The sequence below is a fragment of the Azolla caroliniana genome, unplaced genomic scaffold (genome assembly GCF_043228905.1).
Source record: "Azolla caroliniana isolate FFs.n. ecotype wild unplaced genomic scaffold, voAzoCaro1.0.p SCAF_6, whole genome shotgun sequence".
Taxonomy (NCBI): Eukaryota; Viridiplantae; Streptophyta; class Polypodiopsida; order Salviniales; family Salviniaceae; genus Azolla; species Azolla caroliniana.
The window spans coordinates 9,028,439-9,049,374 of record NW_028230441.1 but is presented as its reverse complement, the minus strand read 5'-3'; the positions used below and the strand labels follow the sequence as shown (position 1 = coordinate 9,049,374).

The following is a 20,936-nucleotide window of genomic DNA, read 5'->3' as shown; positions in this document are numbered from 1 at the left end:
TTAACCATAAAAGGCAACACCACAAGTTTTAATTGTCGACATATTTAATATAAGGATATTAGTAAAGATTCCATAACCATAAGGTCACTTGATTGTTATTTGTACTCATTTATCATCAAACAAATCCAATTCTTGTCTTTTATTGTAAAATTTATATTACTTGCAAGGTGAAAATCCACAAAGAAGAAAAGGGAATGTACGAAGTGTTAAAAACACAAGTGCTTACAAGCACTCACAATAAAGAAGATAAAATTGAAGTGGGATGTACTTGACTGTAGATGTGGGCCATCCAAATGGTCAAAAGTGCACAAAATCTTCTCCATTCGAAGGAAAGGTCATTGTTTGACATTCCACACTGAATATGTCCAAATAAAATGCATTTCCCAAAACTTGGAAATTGGCATATCATGCATGATGCGATGAAGTTGGCTATCTTTGGAAGTTTTAACCTACAACAATATCATTTACATGTTCTTGAAGTTACGAGGAGGGTTGCAACAAGTTGTACACTAGACATGTTTTAAACTTGTCCATTGGAACAAAAATATTGCCTTTCTTCAATATCCAATCGTGAATCTTGTAATCTTTGTCTAAAGGGAGAACAAATACTAATAATTATACCCACTTTGTCACTTCATTTCATATGAGTCAATGATGTGGCCCAAGACTATAGCAACATGCTATGCAATTGAAGCTAAACAAGAGATGCCGATCATTGATCACATCCTAAATCGATTTGAATCCCTCCTTTGCTAAGGAAAAAGCTTTACTAACTTTGTCCAGTCAATGATCATAAAAATATAGCAATTCTAGATTCTTGTTTAGCCAATGATCATAGAAATATAGCTCTTCTAGGTTATTGCTCCCTAACTCAAATTTTCAATGTCAATAGACCCTTCAAGATCCCTTCAAAGTGTTAGCAAATCTTTCCTCTAAAAAAATCATCATCCAACAACATTCAATTATTTGTAGAGGATGGCTTCAACATTCATTGTGAGGCATGAATCACCAACACCAAAGAAAGGGTGCTTGCCGAAACCAATTCCCCTAGGTTGATTGGGCTTGGTTAACCCTAAATTGAAGTATAAAAAACTTAAGTTTGTTTGGTGCAATAGAAGAACAAGGCTCATAGATTGTGCTTGATTTGAGGTTTGCTTGGCTTTGAAATATGCATGGCCTAATTTTGTTATAGCATAGATGAATGGTATTAGTGCTAAACTACATATTTGAAACTCATTAAGGTTCATCTTTTTTAGTGACAACCATTTTAGCCATCATTGCATTAAACACAACTTCCTAGCAAAGCTCTTACAACACTTATAATACCTGTATTTTTGCCAAGAGAGAAGATCAAAATGGATTAACATGCTAGATTTTAGGTTTGTGGAATTCAAGAATAATGTGAAAGCCCTCTCCAAGTAAGACAAAAACAATTTTAGGGTCTCAATAGTTACAATTTAGAAAGAATTACCAATATACAAATATAATAATGGAAATTTGTCAAAAAGTCATGGAAATTACATCAACAATCCATTTTCACAAAGTTGATTATTATCAAAATTTGATCATTGACTGATAATTAAAAAGTTCCTACCGCTTGCAAGTACTTAAAAATCAAAGCTATCTCATTTATAAACAAAAGTAGCATGTAGTTATGATTAATTATGCTATGAAGGACATAACTATGCAAAAATAGATGTCAAATTATTAAGGGAAACGTACAAGGATACCCCTAGAAGTTCGTCTATTTACCAAAATGCCCTTGGAAGTTCCAAATTTACCAAACTACCCCTATGTCCAAAAAATTACACTTTATAAAGTAATTATACACTCAAAACAACAAGCCCTATTTATCAAAGATGGAAGAAATGGACCCAAACTAACCCTGTTTACCACAGATTTGAGCGTTTAATTACTTTATTAGGTGTAAGTTTTTGGACATTGGGGTAGTTTGGTAAATTTGGAACTTCCAGGGGCATTCTGGTAAATAGACGAACTTCCAAGGGTATCCTGGAACTTTTCCCAATTATTAATTAGTCCCAGCAAGAATTAGTGATGCTCTGATTTCCAATTCCTCTGTAACTGAGTATTTGCGAAAAAAATTTGATGGTTGGTACTTATCTGTTCATTACTTTTCTCGCAAATTCCTATGATTATATTGGTATATATTTGCACTTTTCACTTTTTTGTGAATCTATGAATAGTTCTCTGCCATAATATCATTTAGAAATATACTCAAAACACAGAAGCAGAAAAGAATCCATTGGGGTTCAAATAAAAAGCAATCTGAATACAGAAAGACAAGTAAAATTTCTAGTTATTGAAGCTTTTTTTTCACTGTCATGTGTCAACTTTCAAGTTCTTCCATATCAACTCATCAATCATCCTACTGTTTATGCAGTATCGCTATAGGGAAGACCACTCATTAGCATAAAACTCTAAATCAATACTCTCCCCTCCTCAAACTTGAAAATTACTGCCCTTCAAATACAATCTAACATTACTGCTTTTGCCAAAAGAATATATTTGATCCTTTGAAAAGAGACTTAATTTCTCTCGCATCAAATTCTCTCTGTATTATTTTTGTTAATTATTAATCAAAGTTAATACATACTTCATGTGTATCAGGTTCATCAACTAGAATATCCAAATTTGTTTTTCTTTTACAAAATATGAACCAAAAAACAGCACAATGAATTTGGAATAGAGAATGGGTTCTCACATCAATAATGACACATCCTTTGCAGCAATCTGAGCAAGACTCTATATTTGAAACCAGAGAGTAGGCAACAAGGTAGCCTTTTTCACTGGATTATATTCACTTGATTATAGCACCCTTTTCCATCACATTAAACTTAATTAAGATAGTAAAGACCATGTGCCAATACTTTCCGCCCTATGATTGAGTAGCTGTATCTTGCTGTAATTTAACAGACTTTTCCTTCTCAAATTGTTCTATTGCGACCTCCATTTCATCTGACCCACCTACGGCCTTCATTGTGTATAGATATACTCCTCCAACAAACATGGTAAGGCTGCTTGCAACCACAAAGTTCTTCACTTGCATCCGGGAAAACTTTGGAAGTCTCAAACCAGTCATTTGCTGAAAAACAGTATATGAATTTTAAGATGCTTTACAGGCCTTCCGAAGTGACAGTTCCCAATCCCTCATAAACAAGTGAATGCCCAATAAAACAATGCTAACCACTTGGTGTTTGTATGTACAAATACAAAACAAATGTCAGTGGACATATTCCCTTCCCTTCACTATCAATGGTGTAAGGGAGCTTAAGGATTTAAGACCATCCCAAAAAGAACACCTTTGAATATAAGGGAATTAAGAGAATAAGGGCCAAAGATTTTCATGAGGCCAGTGCCTTTCATTAGAGATGGGTATCTAAGATTGTTGGGTTAACAAACTAGGTTAAGGCACCTAAGGTTTATGGGCATCCCTCTCTCTCTCTCTCTCTCTCTCTCTCCCTCTCTCTCTCTCTCTCTCTGGGATGGAACATTTTATACTAATGTAATTTGTACAATATATGCAAAAACCAGCACACGTTTTTTGTGTCTATGGCAGGTACAAGGATTAAGGCAGAATGTCTGTGTAGCCAAGGAACTGGAAACAGAAAAATGAGCCACAATTTTTAAGAAACGTTGATGCGATCCTTGAGAAGCCCAAGATGTGACTCCAAATGCCTACCAGTGCAGCCACCAACCCAGGAGAGGTGGTGCCATACATACCCCCACCAGAAGCGCCTTAAAGGAGAATAGAAAGAACCATGGCCCCACATCCCAAAGTCATCACACGGATCATGAATGCCAGGACCTAAACCAGTGTAGCTCACAATAAAATGGTGATTACCAATGATCCCCATAAATGATCAGGACAACTGGTGGTGATTACGAGAGGATTGGTCAGAGACCCATAGTTGAACAACCTAAATCGCCCACTTGAGCACAAAGAATAACCCCAAGGGAAAATTTGCCACACCTACCTTTGTTGCCTCACCTAGGTGCTAGGCTTGGGGGATCATCAGGCATGGCTAAATGAGGAATGATTGACCCAATACGATCAAGAACAATTATAAGAGGTGCTCTCACATTACATGGATGTAGATGGAAAGTCAAGCTTGTGTACGTAACAAGATTATAACCAACAGGGAGACTTGATCTTTAATGGGATACTGTTGAATGCCTTATTTGGATTTCCATCATAGAAAAAGACTTTTTCCATAATACTCACTCAGCATCAGCAAAAAATTATTAATACCAAAATAAGGGTGTTATTATAGGAACCTGATGGTTATGAGAGAATAATTTAACCGCCAAATCTCCCAAGGGGAAGATTTGTTTTATATGGGATGATTTGTCGGGCCAGGTCTCTTGAAAAGCTGAATATGTGTATTTTTTCAGCTGGTCATAGATACAAAAACCAAATAAATCCTCTACTCGGGGCCAAATATATACAGAAGATCTCTTTGAATATGTGCTTTCCTAACTCCGTATCAATACATGAAACCAAATCAAGTAACTGCTACGGCCAACTATCTAAGCTCTGTACCGACAAAAGTAGAAAAAAAAAATACCCGATCCTAATTGCTTGGAATAGAATAAAATCAGGTCCGTCCTAACCCTAAAACATCCATAAAATTACCAGAACCAAACCCCAATAAAGAAAGAAAGAGTACCATACCCTACAAACCAAAAAGAACGACGCAGAAAAAGAGAAGCTACAAAAAGGAAAAGGAATACCTGTAGCAGAGCGGCAGAATGGATTTGTCTCCCAAAGGTTTCTTTCTTTCTTCTCCTGAGTCCTGCGTCTGCACTGAAGCTGCTGCACAATAGAGAGAGAGAGAGAGAGAGAGAGAGAGAGATGATTTGGGCGCTTTCACACGGTCATGGGCACCCAACCCAACCCAACCCAATCCCCCTAAGGCCCTAGCGAGACAAAAAACACATTCCTCTTCTTTCGTGTTGAACCCTCCCCACTCTATCTGGCAAGTTGCAACCATGTTTTACCTTGATTCATCATCATACGTTAAACCATAGCCCTCGGTTCCATGCTCACCCAGCACAGGGGGGAGGATAGAACAACGTTGTGAATTGGCATGCCCAAGAGGTGTATAGATGACAACTTTAATAGTTTCATTGTTGTTGCTGCAGCTCCTTCAACCAATTTGTGCAAAGGCTAGCTGGTTGCAAGATTTATTTTACTTATATCTACATTAAACACTATTTATTACCTTACTCTCCTATAGATATGAAAAATGTAGATTCCAGAATAACATAGGAGCAAGCAGTTATGCAAAATATTTTTGTATGTGTTGCAAGCTACATTTTTGCTGTAAATGCTCATTCTTAAAGCTTATTGAATAAACCTGTCTCTATCCCACACAGGTGAAGAGGCCTAATTGATGATGAATATGTACTTAATGACAGTTTTTTAGGTTCCATATGAATGGTCTTTTGTTCATTACCTTGTCATTTGATAAGAACGGTTTGTGTTGCCTTTCCTACCCCTATTATGCCACGATTTCTCTAGTATGATAATTTGATACATTACCAATATTGCATGTTTTCTTGTGTGTAAAATCACATGTGTTAAGAGAATAAGCTGGATCAAATAGAAATTGTTGTGCACATGCAACCAATTTGCGAAAGTTGATGGTGAACTAAGTGATAACTGTTCATGACACACTTATAGCACAACTGTACCAATATAGGTAGGAGGCAAAATTTCCAAATTTCTTTCCTTGTTTTTCTTATGTAAGTACAATTTACAAGTGATAACTTTAAAATGAGCTGTTATTTGAATATCATGTAAAATAACATATATCATGTTGTTGTTTGTCTTATTTTTATACATATATCGTTATGTGGCCTAAGAAAAAAGTGAAGTTGTGTAGCATAGAGCTTACACCAATTTGTGTGCCTCAATTCTTTTGTTTCCCTTAGACCTCATGCATCATCTTTTGTTTATTTTTCTTACGTAAGTACAATTTACAAGTGATAACTTCAAATTTGCTTGTTCTAGAGTTGACATATATCATACTTTTGTTCATCCTAATTTTTATCCAGCATTATGTTCCCTAACCAAAAAGTGGAGTTGTGGAATATAGAGCTTACACGAATTTGTGTGCCTTGGTTCTTTAGTTTACCTTGGATCCGATGCATCATATCTTACTCACATTTATCATGTCCAGTTTGAATAATCATGTGGACATGCAGTTTTATGTATGAATTAATTGTCCTCTTTACATTATTATTGCTCTAAACATGCGTAGAGCATGGAGGTAACCCCGGTTTGTGAGCCTCACTTCTTCACTTTGTGCCATAAGCAAAGTTATGGAGCACGAAGGACAACCTGATTTGCAACCCCCAATTCTTCGGTTATGCTTAGATCTGATGCATGATATCGTTCACAATATAATCAAATTAAGTTCTGCCCGCATGATTATGCATGAATTAATTGCCTTTTTTAGACATCTAAAAGCACCTTGTTGGCTTATGTTCTTGTATATTCGTCTTAGTACAACAAATGACAACTTAAAAGGTTCAAGTATCTAGTTGTGAGTGGCCTAAGCAAATAACCAAACTTACTTTAGCCAAAATTAAATGTAGCATATTTGAGCTAGAAGAGGGCAGAAGTTTCAGAAAAGCTCAAATGCTAGAAAGAGAAATACCTACGTTGAAGGGCATATCTGTTGCCACAACATCCAAACCAAGAGCATTTTTTCATTGCCACTCTGAAGAAAGTCAGGCTGACGAAAATTACTAAACTGAAAGAGAGCAGCTATCAATCATGTGACACATTGCGACATCTAAAGTTAACTTGGGACAGGGCAGCATATTCCACACATAAGGAAATGAGTTTTACATCACAAATCACTCCACAATCAAAATTAAGAGTTAGGATGTCACCCATTCTCTTTGGTCTGTTACCAATTATGAAAGTGATTTAATCCTGAGCATCCTGAAGCTTAAGCATATTGAAGTTTACGCACATTGTCCTTACCTCTTCTCTCAATTTACCTTTAACATACAAAATTAATCCTACCGTCAAAGAACATATCCCACAAAGGAACACCCTTTAAGTTCTACAAAGAAACTTATTTTTATCAAATAATCCTCACTGACAGCAATGAGCCCCATACCAATTGTTTTGCAACCGTTGAATTGCCACAGCAAAGTTCAGCTGAAATATTGAAATATAATACTTCACTATTTCTGGTACCAATTTTGTTTTGAATGCATCTCTGCTTTTCTTTCAGGGTTTCTTTCAATGAAAAGCAAATCCTTAAACATGCAGCATGTAATTATAAAATGCATAGTCTAATATCAAAAAAATGGGTACACAAGTAAGAGAAAGAAAATTGATATGAAGATCAATCAAACAACGTTCAATACACAAGCAATAATGAATTTTGACTCATTACTCTATATGATTAAAAACAGCCTGGTACACCTGACCTGCATATCATTAAAAGAAAATTTTAGCATTTGAACACACAGGAGGAAACTAGAATGCAAAGGTATTTGTATAAACCTCCAATTCTCTAATGACTGAACTTCATAGAATTAACCTTCTTTGTTAGGAATATGCACACTTTAGTGCATACAACCAACCAAGGTAAGATGCCTATCTGCAGAAATTAATAATGCATTACTGATGTCAAAACATAATCATATGTACATATATATAAATATCATACATATATAAATACGATGACTTCACCTTGATACTCTCGCGGTTTTGTGGGCTGTAATTTCTCCATGTTAAAGCTTTATCTGCAATCAATAATGAACCAGCAAGACATGATTGTTTAGTTTCAAAAACAATGACAATTCAAGGAAAAATATGATATAAGTGTGTGTGTACATTACCAAAAGGATAAATAAAGTGAGAAGGAATAACTGATACAGGATACCCCCAAAACCAGTATACTAACACCAGGTAAGTGAATGCCTGAAAAGAACATGCTTTTATTTAAATATTTGAAACTGAGCATTTAAAAATGCTACTAAAAACATACAAAGACATATCATGCCATTATTCGCATATGACAAACAAAATTCAATATTCCTTTACTGTTTCAAACAAATCTTTTGTACTAACCCAAAACTCTTTTGCATCTAAGTTTTTCTTAGTCTATTTTCCCAAAATTCTGAACAATTTGCCAGTTTTGCGATGCAATCAATCGTGTTATAGTTGATCTTATCATTTCTGATCCACGATACAGTATTGCAGAAATTCGGATGAGGAAGCACTCCAAGGAAGCAATAAATTGGGTAAATCCCATAATTACCATTTCACAGTAGCTCTTATCATAATGTATCTATGGTACAGCACTCCTTATGCAGTTTTGAGGCTGCTGCATGCTTCCTATCGATATATATGAATTACATCACGCCATATTTGAAAGTCATATCAAGTTATTAGGAAGGTATCTCATAATACCTTTCACTTCTTCCCAATGCTTTTTTCCAGGGTTTGCCATGTACCTGCTAACCATTCAAAAGCAATGCCAGGAGGTGTAGCAATCAAGGCATACATCAAACTGCCAACAGCTAAGCATATGGAATCTTGGCCATTCCAACCTTTTATCATCAGATGTAGAACTGTCTTCTGCATCGAGTTTCACATACAGAAGCTGCAAAGCCTTGCTGAGATACTCCTGCTGACATAGAGAGAGTAATCCTTTTGACCAATTTCTGAGTATTCGCATGCCAAGGATGTGATTTGCATCACCAAGATCCTTCATATGCAAGTTGTCATGAAGACTTTGCTTCAACGAATAAAAGGCATAAGTGTCCCTGCCTGCAATCAGCATGTCATCAACATACAAAACCAAGATAATCAGCTGCCATCTGCTGCCTTCTTGGTATACAAGCAGTGATCAACTTGACTTCTGTGAAAACCTTGAGACTGCATAAATGTGTCAAATTTATGATACCATTCTTTTGGTGCTTGTTTCAACCCACACAAACTCGTTACGAGCTTACAGTCCATCTTATCTTTGCCTTTTCCAGCAAATCCATCTGGCTGCTGCATATATATGTCTTCATGCAGATAACCATGTAAAACAGCAGTTTTTACATCCATCTGTAAGAGCTCCATATCTTCAGCTACAACCAAGCCCAAAATGGTTCTTGTAAAGAATCTAACTCTCCGAGAGTTGGGTTTGCAGAAGTGTAGTGCGTGTGTGTGAGTGGGTGTGTGAGCAAGAGAAGAATAACCAGACATAATAAAATAGACGATATGGGGATGACAACATATGCACCGAAGAGAAAACTATGTTAATCAACTAAAAACAATGGGCCAAGGGGGTTTTATATATAAGTCCTCAAGGAACTGCCACACTAAATGTGGTTGGTGGAATCTAATCAAGATATCTACTCGAGTACAATTCTGTCATAAGAATATCATATATTCTTTGACCACATTCATAATTGACAACTACACGGATTACAATAAAGTGTGATCATGCACTTTTTCAAACATTGTGCTTTTCTTCATAAGCTCATGTTCACACAAGTTGAGCTTGATTCTTAACATGCCCCCTCAAGGTCAATTGTTTGTCCTCTTAAGCTTTGTTGTCTTGGTGTAGTTGAAGACTCAGTCACAGTTGCTCAAGCTACTAAACCGCAATTTTCCCATTGCTTCTATGTACTCGATCTTGATATGGCAAGGTTGATCTTGCCGATCTAAAATTTCAAGCTTGTCAAGGGTGCGAACAAGGTCGGGCTTATCTCTTACATAAAAAATTCTGGGCTTTGAAAAGTCTTCCTCCAACTTGTCAGGTCAACTCAAATTAGATGTGTCAGGCTTACTTTGTCAATGCCAGTCTCACTCTTCCTCTTTTGTGGTGCTGATTCTCCATGTGTTCCTTTGTCTTTGTACCTATACTCCCCCCCAAGCTCAGCATATCAGTAGTCAAAGGCCTAGATCCACCGAGAACTGCCGCAACTTGTCAAAACCTAGTTTTGTGAAAATATCAGCCACTTGCTCGTTGGTGCCGATGTATTGGAGGTCGATGTCTCCGGCCAATATGCGCTCACGGATATAATAATATTGCACCTCGATGTGCTTAGTATAGGCGTGAAACACCGGAATCTTTGCGAGTTGGATGCTGCTGAGATTATCACAGTGGATCAATATAAGCTTGTTCACCAATTCGTTGAAGTCTTTCTGCAGTCTTTTAAGCCATACAGCTTCGCACACAACTATGATTGCTTCCCTACACTGCTATGCCAACATGAGTGGGCCTTGAAGGCCGAGTTTAGGAAATCTCCTTTGCTTTATCTTCAATGTGTGCTTGACTATGCATGGTTTGTGGCCCCAACATTGTAATGTTTTGCGTTTTTTCAATTGCTTGTAAGTGCATCCTTGTTGTTCCATCGGACAGCATGGCCAGCATACATCTTCGTTGGGTCTCATTGGGCTCGACTGGAATTTTGGTGGCCACATTGCTTAGTAGATGAGATGTTTGGTTAGTGGTCTTCGCATTGTTGGCTGTTCCGTGCTGCTCCAAGAGATTGCTCCGTTGTCAAGTGAAAACATAAATCTCCTATCAGATGTGTTGCACTCTTCTGGGCATACAATTCTTGGAGTCTAGTCCAGATTGCATAGCCAAAGTCCAAACGTTCAATGTTAAACAACAAGGCATTAGAGACTGATCACTCAATGGTCAAATGTGCAAGCTCATTCAACTCCTCCCAATCATCTTGGTTCATATCTATAGGCTTTACCTCGATTGGCTTTGCCTAATTCTACAATTGGATATTGTGGCTCAATAGTCAAATGTGCAAGCTCATTCCACTCCTCTCAATCATCCTGGTTCATATCTATAGGCTTTACCTCAATCGGCTTTGCTTGATTCTACAATAGGATATTATAGCACTGATTTTGCCACACAACAAAATTGTGTGCACCCTCAAGCTTCTTGATGTGCATGAGATGGTTGCTATCACTACTACCAACCATAATTTATAGAGAATGGAAAATGACCAAAAATTCAGCAAATGCAAGCCCAAACCCCACGAACACTTGTAAATGTGTAAGGAATTTGCTTGCAAAGAACCTATGAGGGCAATATGATGAATGCAGCACAGCCCATCTCCTGCCTACACTAACCTATAATGAGGTGCACTAATCGTCGTCTTCTCTGAAAATGTGACCTACCATGCTGACTATCGTTTGCACTGAAAACATGACCTGTCGTGCTGACTATCACCTACACTGAAAATTGGGCCTGTCATGCTGATTGTAAATTGCTCTACAAACGTGACCTATCAAGCTAACTGTAACTTGCTCTAACACCAGCTTGAAGGGAGCTGATAGCAAATCAAGACACCACTGAACCACACACACACACAGACAGGCACAAAGAATTAGAATTAGAATTAGAATTTTTATTGTCCATAAAGAGGCCAATTTTGACCTATGGGACCAAAGTATTCATGTGTTCTTGATATGCGTCTCCTTCCTAAGAAGGGGTATTCATACATTGAAGCACAAAGTCTCTATATGTGAATAAAGCATACACATATGAGCTCAACCTTCTCGATGGTGTCTTAAATATGGCACTTAAGTTATCACTCCCTCTTAGTATGTCAGCATATCTTGAACGAATTGCACTATATGTCAAGCATGTCAAGATCAAGTGACATTCATCCTCTACCATGCCTTCATTGCATACTTTGCGTGTCTTCAAATTAGTTACATTTTGATACCATGATGCAACTTCAATACCTAACTTGTGAGATCGAGTGCAAAGTAGTTTAAGGGCTCTACGAGCATTACTGCTCATATTGGTAATGAGATAAGGTTGGATACGATCAATAGGCATTCTTACTTTATATTGAGACACACACACACAAACTTGAAGAAGATTTTCGCAGCTTCAACCACAGCGAGAAACCTTCGACTCCAGTAGGAGTTGAACAATATTCGGCAGGGGGATATGTCCATGACGGACTATACCCTCCGGATCAAAGACTTATGCAATTCACTTGGCTCCATCAATGTCGTAGTTGATGATGACGAGATGGTGCATATCTGCCTTGGCGGCCTCGCACAAAAATATGTCTCATTTCGAACTGCCATAACAACAAAGGAGAACCCCAAGCTTTTTCGACTTGCAATCCATGCTAATGGTTGAGGAGAACCATACACGGTCGAAAAGAACGGCATCTGATGGGCAGATGCTATATACACATGATGATCTCGGTCGAGGTCACGGCCATGGTCATGGAAATCGGGGGAGGAATAGCCGAGGAAGAGGTGGACGACGTCCACAACAGTTTAATTCCAGGCAGCAAGAAGGTCGAAGCAACCGAGGGAATTCCGGCAAAAAGGGGAGCTTCCACCAGCCTGCATCAACCAGGCAGAACCAGTAAACTGAGTGCTGGTATTGTGGAAAGCCTGGCCACTTTGAAGCTGAGTGTCGGAAGAAGAAGAATGACTCAGCTGCCTCACCCTGGCAGCAAACAAACTATGCTGTGATGGCTGACCTAGAAAACAAAGGACCGATGTTTGTTATGCAACACCGGGCGAATAGCATGATAACAAGTGTTTCCCACCCTGATGATGTCTGTTTCATGGACTCAGGTGCCTCAAATCACATGACAAGTCATCAAGAATGGTTCATGAATTTGAGGGAACCCGAGAGACCCGGCGTGGTGGAGATCGGTGATGACTAAACACACATGATTGAGCACATTGGAGATGTGGCCCTTAACAATCATGAAAACAAGGGCTATATGAAGGATGTACTGCATGTCCCAACAATCACAAAGAATTTGGTCTCGGTTAGCCAAATTGTCGAGCAAGGAATGCAAGTACGATTCAACCAGGAAGGTTGCTTCATCGAGGATAAGGGCCAACTTATCGCTCATGCAAGAAGAGACGGTCGCATGATGCGACTGAGGTGAACACAGCAATGTATGCAAAGGGACTCAAGGCTGAGTCTGATATTGAGTTGTGGCACAAAAGGGGATGTGCGCGGACTGCCATCATTTACTTCGAAACATCCTGATAATGTATGTGAGGCGTGCCAACTAGGCAAGCAACATAAGCATCCATTCCTAAGCGAAAGAAATGTGAGTAAAGGCTTGTTGGACGTCATCCACTCAGATGTATGGGGCCCAGCTCAAACAACGACAATCGGTGGGTGTAGGTACTTCGTTACCTTCATTGACAACTATTTGCGGCATACCTGGATATGCCCGATGAAGTCGAAAAGTGAGGTCTTCTCCCACTTTCTCAAGTTAAAGAATCGCGTGGAAAATGAGACAAATCGCAAGATATGATGCTTAGGTCTGATGGTGGCCAAGAATACTTCTCAACCGAGTTCAAGGACTTTCTAGAAGAGAAGGGAATTCGTCGGGAATTCTCTTGCCGGTACACACCACAAGAAAATGGTGTTGCTGAGTGGAAGAATCGCACAATTCTTGAGATGGCCCATGCCATGCTGCAGGAGAAGAACATGCCCAAGATCTATTGGGCAAAGGTCTCATCAATAGGTGCACGACCGAGGGTGTCCATGACATCACCCCTCACGAGAAGTATTTTGGGACAAAGCCAGACCTTTCGCACTTGAAGGTTTATGGCAGCATTGCATTTGTGCATGTCCCCGATAAGAAGCGGAGAAAGCTTGACCCAAAATCGAAGAAGATGATCCTCGTCGGTTACTCACTTGAGCAAAAGGGTTATAAGTGTTTTAACCCCATCACTCGACAGTCACAAGAAAGCCAAGATGTGGTATTTGATGAGGTGACATCACGGTATGGCCCAACATCACTGACCCCCACTGTGCTCGAAACAAGCAGATCTAGAGCAGATTCTCTGAGTGAAGAAAAAGAGATGCTAACGACCATTATGGATGGAGAACCAGCAAAGAGTCTGCCCACACTCCAGCTGACTAGAACTGAGGTGTCATCCAGCAATCAGAGTCTTGCACAGCATGAAGAAACCTCTGATGTGCTGTCACCTTGGTGCTACACCCGTAGAAAGTAAAAAAGGGCAAGATGCCTGAGCAAGAGGCCAAGGACATGACATCTAGTGAAGACTCGGATCATTCACCCCGATCGTTCGACAGCAGGTATGAAATGAAGAAGGCCCCGGAAGTGACCAAAGGAAAACTACATCAATCGAACCGACAAAAGAGCCCGATAGTTAGGTTCGGGTACAATGAGTACATGGCCCACCACTATGCATTCATGATGAAGATCATAGCAGACCAAGAAGCCGAGATTTACAAAGAAGCTGCCCAAGTTCCCCGGTGGATCGAGGCAATGAGGGAGGAGATGCGTGCATCGTTTGACAATGATACTTGGGATTTAGTCCCATCCTCTGAAATCAAGATAAAGCATAATACGGATGGCACGGTCAATCGGTTCAAGGCTCGGCTAGTCGCCAAAGGGTATGCTCAAACCCATGGCATAGACTATGAGGAAAAACTAGCAGCAGCAAAAGGGTGGCACTTGCATCAAATGGATGTGAACAATGCATTCCTCCAAGGTGAGCTCGAGGAGGAAGTTTACATGATGCAACCACCTGGCTTCGAATCAAACAAAAACATCCACATGCAGTTTGCCGATCGAAGAAGCCACTCTATGGATTGAAGCAAGCCCCAAGAGCATGGCATTCAAAGATCACATCATATCTTCACAACATTGGCTTCCGGATGTCAAAATCTGATAACTCGTTGTATGTTCGGAACAATCCCAAAAGCCCCATCTTCTTTATCTTGTATGTGGATGACCTTGTCATCGGTGGAGAAAGCCTCACCGAGACACAAAAGATTAAAAAGTTGCTTTTAGAGAAGTTCAAGATGAAGGATCTGAATGACTTACATTATTTTCTCGGCATCGAGATCATTCAAACTCCAGAAGGGTTGCAACTCTCACAACGACACTATGTGTTGAACTTGCTCTACAAGTTCAGAATGACTGAGTGTAAGTCCATCTCAACACCCCTTGATCGAAATATGAAGCTAACTGCATATTCTGGCAAATTTTGCGAGCCGACACAATATCGCCAAATAATCAGGAGTCTTATCTACCTAACTATCACCCGACCAAACCTCAACTATCCGGTCGGGCTTCCCTGCGACACTCACATGGATTGTGCTAAGCGAGTGTTATGTTATGTTAGTGGAACACTTGATTATGGTATCTTCTATAAGCATGCAATACCACTTCGACTTGAAGGCTTCACAGATGCTAATTGGGCGGGCAATGCATCTGATAGGAGATCCAGTTCGAGATTTATGTTTTCACTCGGTAGTGGAGCAATCTCTTGGAGCAGCAAGAAACAACCAATAGTCGCCCTATCGAGCACTGAGGCGGAGTATAGGGCTGCAGTTGTAGCTGCTTGTGAAACTGTATGGCTTAAAAGACTGCTGAAAGACTTCAACAAATTGGTGAACAAGCCAATATTGATCCACTGCAATAATCTCAGCAACATCCAGCTTGCAAAGAATACGGTGTTTCACGCCCGGACTAAGCACATCGAGGTGCACTATCATTACATCTGTGAGCGCATATTGGCCGACGACATTGACCTCCACTACGTTGGCACCAACATGTAAGCGGCTGATATTTTCACTAAGGCGCTAGGTCTGGACAAGCTACGGCAATTCTCAGTGGATCTAAGCCTTAGGACACTCGATATGCTGAGCTTGGGGGAGAATACAAATACAAAGACGAAGGAAAACATGGAGAATCAGCACCATACAAGAGGAAGAGTGAGCCCGCCATCGGCAAAGTAGGCCGGTACATCTAATCCGACTTGACCCGGCAAGTTAGAGGAAGACTTTCCAAAGCCCAGAATTTTTGAAGCTCGAAATTTTCGATTGGCAAGATCAGCATTGCTAGATCAAGATCGAGTACATAGGAACAATGGGAAAACCACGATCTAGTAGTAGTCCAACCAACTGCAATTGGGTCTTCAACTACACCAAGACAACCAGCCTTAAGAGGACACACAATTGACCTTGACGGGGCGTATTGAGAATCAAGCTCAACTTGTGTGAACATGTGCTTATGAAGAAAAGGACGATGTGTGAAAAAATGTGTGAGCACACTTTATTGTAATCCGTGTAGTTGTCGAGTGTTAATGTCAAAGAATATTAGATATTCTTATGAAAAAATCGTACTCAAGTGAATATCTTGGTTAGATTCCACCGACACGTTTAATATGGCAGTCCCTTGAGGACTTGTATATAAAACCCCCTTTGCCCATTTTGTTTTGTTGATGATCTTTAGTTAATTAATATAGCTCTCTTAAGTGCATAAGCTGTCATCCCCCTACTGTGTGTTTTATTATTTTTCTAGTTATTCTCTATAATTCCTTCTCTTGCTTATACACTCACTCCCTCTCTCTCTCACACACACTACGCTTCCGAATACTCTACTCTACTAGAGTTAGATTCTTTACAACATCCATGAAACTAATAAAAGGCACAATGGCCCTTTATTCCCAACAGCTCACCACTTATTCTGCTGCCATATGCAAGGGTTGATCCATAACTCTCTCCCATAGTTTGTTATACATATGCTAGATTGATGGAATTGATGACCTCAACCTGCCACCATTCACTAACAAACACTATTTGAACACATGATAAACAACAATACAAAACCAAAAATGTATCCGCGTTTAATGAAACTTGAAAAAACACTTCGCGATTTGATTATTTCAAACAAGAAAATCACAGATACTATCATTAATGGATTAGAAAGGTAAATGTCTATTCTTGAAAAAGACAACAAAAGCCTCAGGTTGAATACGAAGCAATGGAAGTGATTGTCTCCCCCAACGCAAAGGGAAAACTTAACCCTTCACTCAAAAACATCAAAGCCAAGTTACAAAGAGGGAGGGGGTAGACAAAATTTATTAAAGAGGTGAAGATAGAACTCGCTCTAGCGAAAGAAAACTCAATAATTTAGACAACATCGAAGCTGAATTAAAGAAAGGCTGGGCTGAAGTAGCCAAGAATGAAATAAATGTGGACATTGAACCAAAAGAGTCTAGATAGGTATAGGTACCTAAGAAACAAGTACAACAAGACTCCAACTCAAGCACACTATAATCAAAGAAGACCAGTTAAAACATGCAAGGTGACTCAATGTCCACGTCACTAGCAATATATACCCATCCAAACTCCTTTGCTTCAATTTTTATTTTTATTGCTCTTTTGACTATAAGTTCAAACCATTCTTGAATTTAACTTTGATGTTGTCGAAGTTATTGAGCTCACCTTCTTTTGCTGGGGCAAGTTCTACCTACATCTCCTCTATAATGATTTCCAACCACCTTTTTTCAAATCAACTTTGATATTCTCAAATTGAGGATAAATTTTCCTCTTTGTGGGGTTCAATGATCAGCTTCATTGCTTTATATTCAGCTCAAAAATATTTTTTGTCTTGTTCAAGGACAAAGATTTCCTGTTCCAATGCATTAATGGTTGCATTTGAGTTTTTCATGTTTGGGATAATCAAACCTCGATGCATTTTGTTGAGGAGTCATTAAATGTTCGTCCTTTTTTCCCATGATGTTGCCTTTCATACATTCGTAAGGTATTTGAAGATAGCAAGATTAGTTTACCAACACTATCAATCTAGTATATGTACAATAGACTATAGGAGCAGGTGGCGGAGCTGTTTGTACAATAGCAGAGGAGCAAGTGGGGGATAGGCAGGAAACCGTTTGTGGCCAAAAAGAAAAGAAAAGGTGGTGAACATGGTAGAAGGTTTAGGAGTGGTAAGGGGGACGAGTGAGCAATGACTTGAGGCAATGGCAAATAAGTGTATGTAGGTTGTGACATAATGACTCTTGGTGGGGGAGATTTTATTATCTTCCTTGGAGATCAAATATGACCTGTGAGGAAAAAGGTTCCAAATATAGTAATTTGCCTCATATAGAAACTGCCCTAGTTAAACAAGTTTGAATCATGTGAATCTATTGACACATATCAGATATTAAACTGACAAGAACAGATCCTACACTTGATGTTAGCTGAAAAGCAGAGAGAGAGAGGGATATACCATATTTGAAAGTTATATTAAGGTAAACTAAGGACGACTTGTTTGCTTTTTTCTATGCATATAGTGCATCATACAAGCCCTGAAATACAAATGAGTTACAGAGACACACCTTCAATCCCTTCGGTACAAGCGATTGCCATGAAAATAACCATTGTTTCCCTTTTCGAAGACTTTGTCTCACTGTTAGATAATACGTGAGTTTGAAGCTTAAAATTCTGTTACAATGTTCTTAAATAGATCACACATACACTGTATAAGCTCCTTCTCTTTTGCATTAGCAATTCTTTTCAACTTCGCTGCTTTTGCAAATGTTGATGGCCTGAAAGTATAGCAATGCTTAGTTATAAATACAACATCCAAAACATTCATTTCACTCAAATCCTAATGGCCTATCAGTACAAATTCATTACGACAAGCATCCCTGAGAATTGTTGAATGATTTCTTTGCTTCCATCAACATGTCTATTCAATGGCATGCCTCCAAAAGGGATCACTCAAAGCATATCTAATCAGTGGATATCAATGAGGAGACCTTTTGTATCCATGATAAATAAAATGATTCAGACCAAAAAATCACAAGTTTATCAGGCTGAGATGATGCACAGGTAGATTCTCAACTCAATATGGTGTCCTTTCTCTGTAGTATAATTGTTTATAAGAGCTTCCTCAACATTGATTGTTAGTCAGCTCTAGATTCTTCTGGATTCGGTTTGGTTTGGTTTCTTTGCCTTGAAACCGAACCAAACTGAACCAAAGCATTTATATAAAACAAAAATCAAACCAAACCGTTTATGAACTCTCAAGCCATTTAAATCAAACAATTTAAGAAAAGTAAACCAAACCGAACCATTTACTAAAGAAATTTAAACCTAAGTGTTTATGTCAAACTACTAAATAAACAAAAATACATTAAATTAAATAAGCACTTAAGTTTAATTAATAAAAAAAACTTTAATTAAACCATTACATTAAAAAACCATTAAGAAAATAGTAGTTAACCAAAAACCAACAAACATTTAAACAAAACCACATAAACCTATAAACCAATAAACCCGAGTTTTAGAACCAAACCTAAGTGTTTATGTCAAACTACTAAATAAACAAAAATACATTAAATTAAATAAGCACTTAAGTTTAATTAATAAAAAAAACTTTAATTAAACCATTACATTAAAAAACCATTAAGAAAATAGTAGTTAACCAAAAACCAACAAACATTTAAACAAAACCACATAAACCTATAAACCAATAAACCCGAGTTTTAGAACCAAACCAAACTAAAACTAAACCATTTATTAATAATCCAAACCAAACCATTTAATTATTTTGGAACCAATAAGCCCTTAAAACATGACTTAACAGTTTGGTTTGGTTTGAGCCGAAACCAAACCCATAGCTACCAGATAGTTACATGTAAGGGAAATTCTTTATGTTGGCATGACCAAATGGCATTATGGTTTGAGGTACATAGTTTCAACATCCCTCACACTTACTCCCTCTAATATTGGCAAAGTCATCAATGCAGACCTCATTTAGCAAGAAAGCAAAAGGGCATCAATCAAGCCTTCACAAGAATTGGGAACAAAGATAGACTCCTATCAATACAATTTTCTTCAGGATAATGATTGACTTCTACTAGAGACCTGCAAAGATATCTTAACACGAGCATTACAACCAATATCAGATAGTGGGATAGTAGTTGGGCAAATAATTCAGCTGGCCCATCGAGCACCCAAGGATGTGTAGATAATCAAATAGAAGGCATTAGCTATATGAGAGGGAACAGAATATCATTTTCTGAGATCAAGTGTGATCCCCTGGATGGTTCACTATAGAGGACAGTGATACCACACTGCATCATCCTATGACAGTGTGCATACACTGATAAACTGACAGTCTTACCTCCCCCAATTTTATTTATTGAGAATATTATATCGCCAATGAACTTTAAACTTCGAACTATAAACTTTTTACAATGAATGTAATACGAGATTCATTCCTTTATACTTTAACTCAAAAGCTTAAGATGACAAAGCATCTAATTGCAACATATTATGTATGTATTAACTCAATGATTTCGTGTATGGACATTGATGTGAAAGTGAAGCTGTCCAAAATATTCTCTAATTCAAAGAGAAAGCATCACAGAACCTGAAGGTTGCAAACAATAATAAGTCTTACCATTTTAAACTGATATGTGATGAATTTCGTTTATAGCTATAGCACGTCATGTAAGTAGGATGATAACCAACAACATGCTCTAACTCAAAGAAAAAGCATCGCACTTACTGTTTCAAGGATAAATGGGATCTATACACTGAGGCAGGATTCCATAACAATGAGGTCCATCCCCACACAAAAAAGAGTGTGGATAAACATCAAAGTCACTACAAAATCAAGAAAGAGCGATAGAGATACAGCTTACGTGTTTAATAAGTTAACCTGACGAAGTATATCTTTAATCTCTGATGCGAGGTGTTGTTCGGCAAGGCTCATTTTCTTCTTCCTCCGCAGGGAGGTTTCGAGAATATGGGTGCTGAGATGAAGGAGCAGAAGCAGCAAGAAACTTAGGGGGGCCACGCCTTCCATCGCCACGTTCAGAAGAAGAAGCACCAAAAATACATATAAAATCGAAAAACCAGCGTTTTCCTCACACACTCTTAAGTCAGTGTAGTTTGTATGTATTATATATTTTTATTACATTTATGTCCCCCCCCCCCAACACACGCTCATAGTGCACACTGCACACACAAAAGTAATGTTGGTGTTGCTACTACTACTATTAAGAGCTTACTTGCTACTAAAGGGAAACCACCTTGCTAAGGTGCCATCATTCTACCGCAAAGAGCAGATGCGGAATCGGAATCGGAATCGGAATCGGGGAT

The 20,936-nt window shown here is 38.6% G+C and overlaps 2 protein-coding genes and 1 pseudogene across 2 annotated transcripts; all 3 read right to left on the bottom strand.

Annotated features, from left to right (window-relative positions):
- Nucleotides 1–2,550: 2,550 nt before the first annotated feature.
- Nucleotides 2,551–4,798, bottom strand: LOC147863002 (cytochrome oxidase assembly protein). Its single transcript, XM_087321918.1, has 2 exons — nt 4,753–4,798; nt 2,551–3,103 (listed from the first exon to the last, which is right to left on the bottom strand). The coding sequence occupies exon 2, from the start codon at nt 3,098–3,100 to the stop codon at nt 2,897–2,899; it is 204 nt and encodes a 67-aa protein (XP_087178044.1). The 5' UTR covers nt 3,101–3,103; nt 4,753–4,798; the 3' UTR covers nt 2,551–2,896.
- A 2,392-nt stretch (nt 4,799–7,190) lies between these two features.
- Nucleotides 7,191–20,679, bottom strand: LOC147863000 (tail-anchored protein insertion receptor WRB-like protein). The gene is made up of 7 exons (XM_087320886.1): nt 20,477–20,679; nt 18,300–18,370; nt 18,161–18,231; nt 7,885–7,966; nt 7,736–7,788; nt 7,547–7,643; nt 7,191–7,470 (listed from the first exon to the last, which is right to left on the bottom strand). Exons 1-6 carry the CDS (start codon nt 20,638–20,640, stop codon nt 7,557–7,559), a joined length of 528 nt encoding a protein of 175 aa, XP_087177012.1. The 5' UTR covers nt 20,641–20,679; the 3' UTR covers nt 7,191–7,470; nt 7,547–7,556.
- LOC147863001 (U2 spliceosomal RNA) lies at nt 17,855–18,043 on the bottom strand (annotated as a pseudogene).
- Nucleotides 20,680–20,936: the final 257 nt, after the last annotated feature.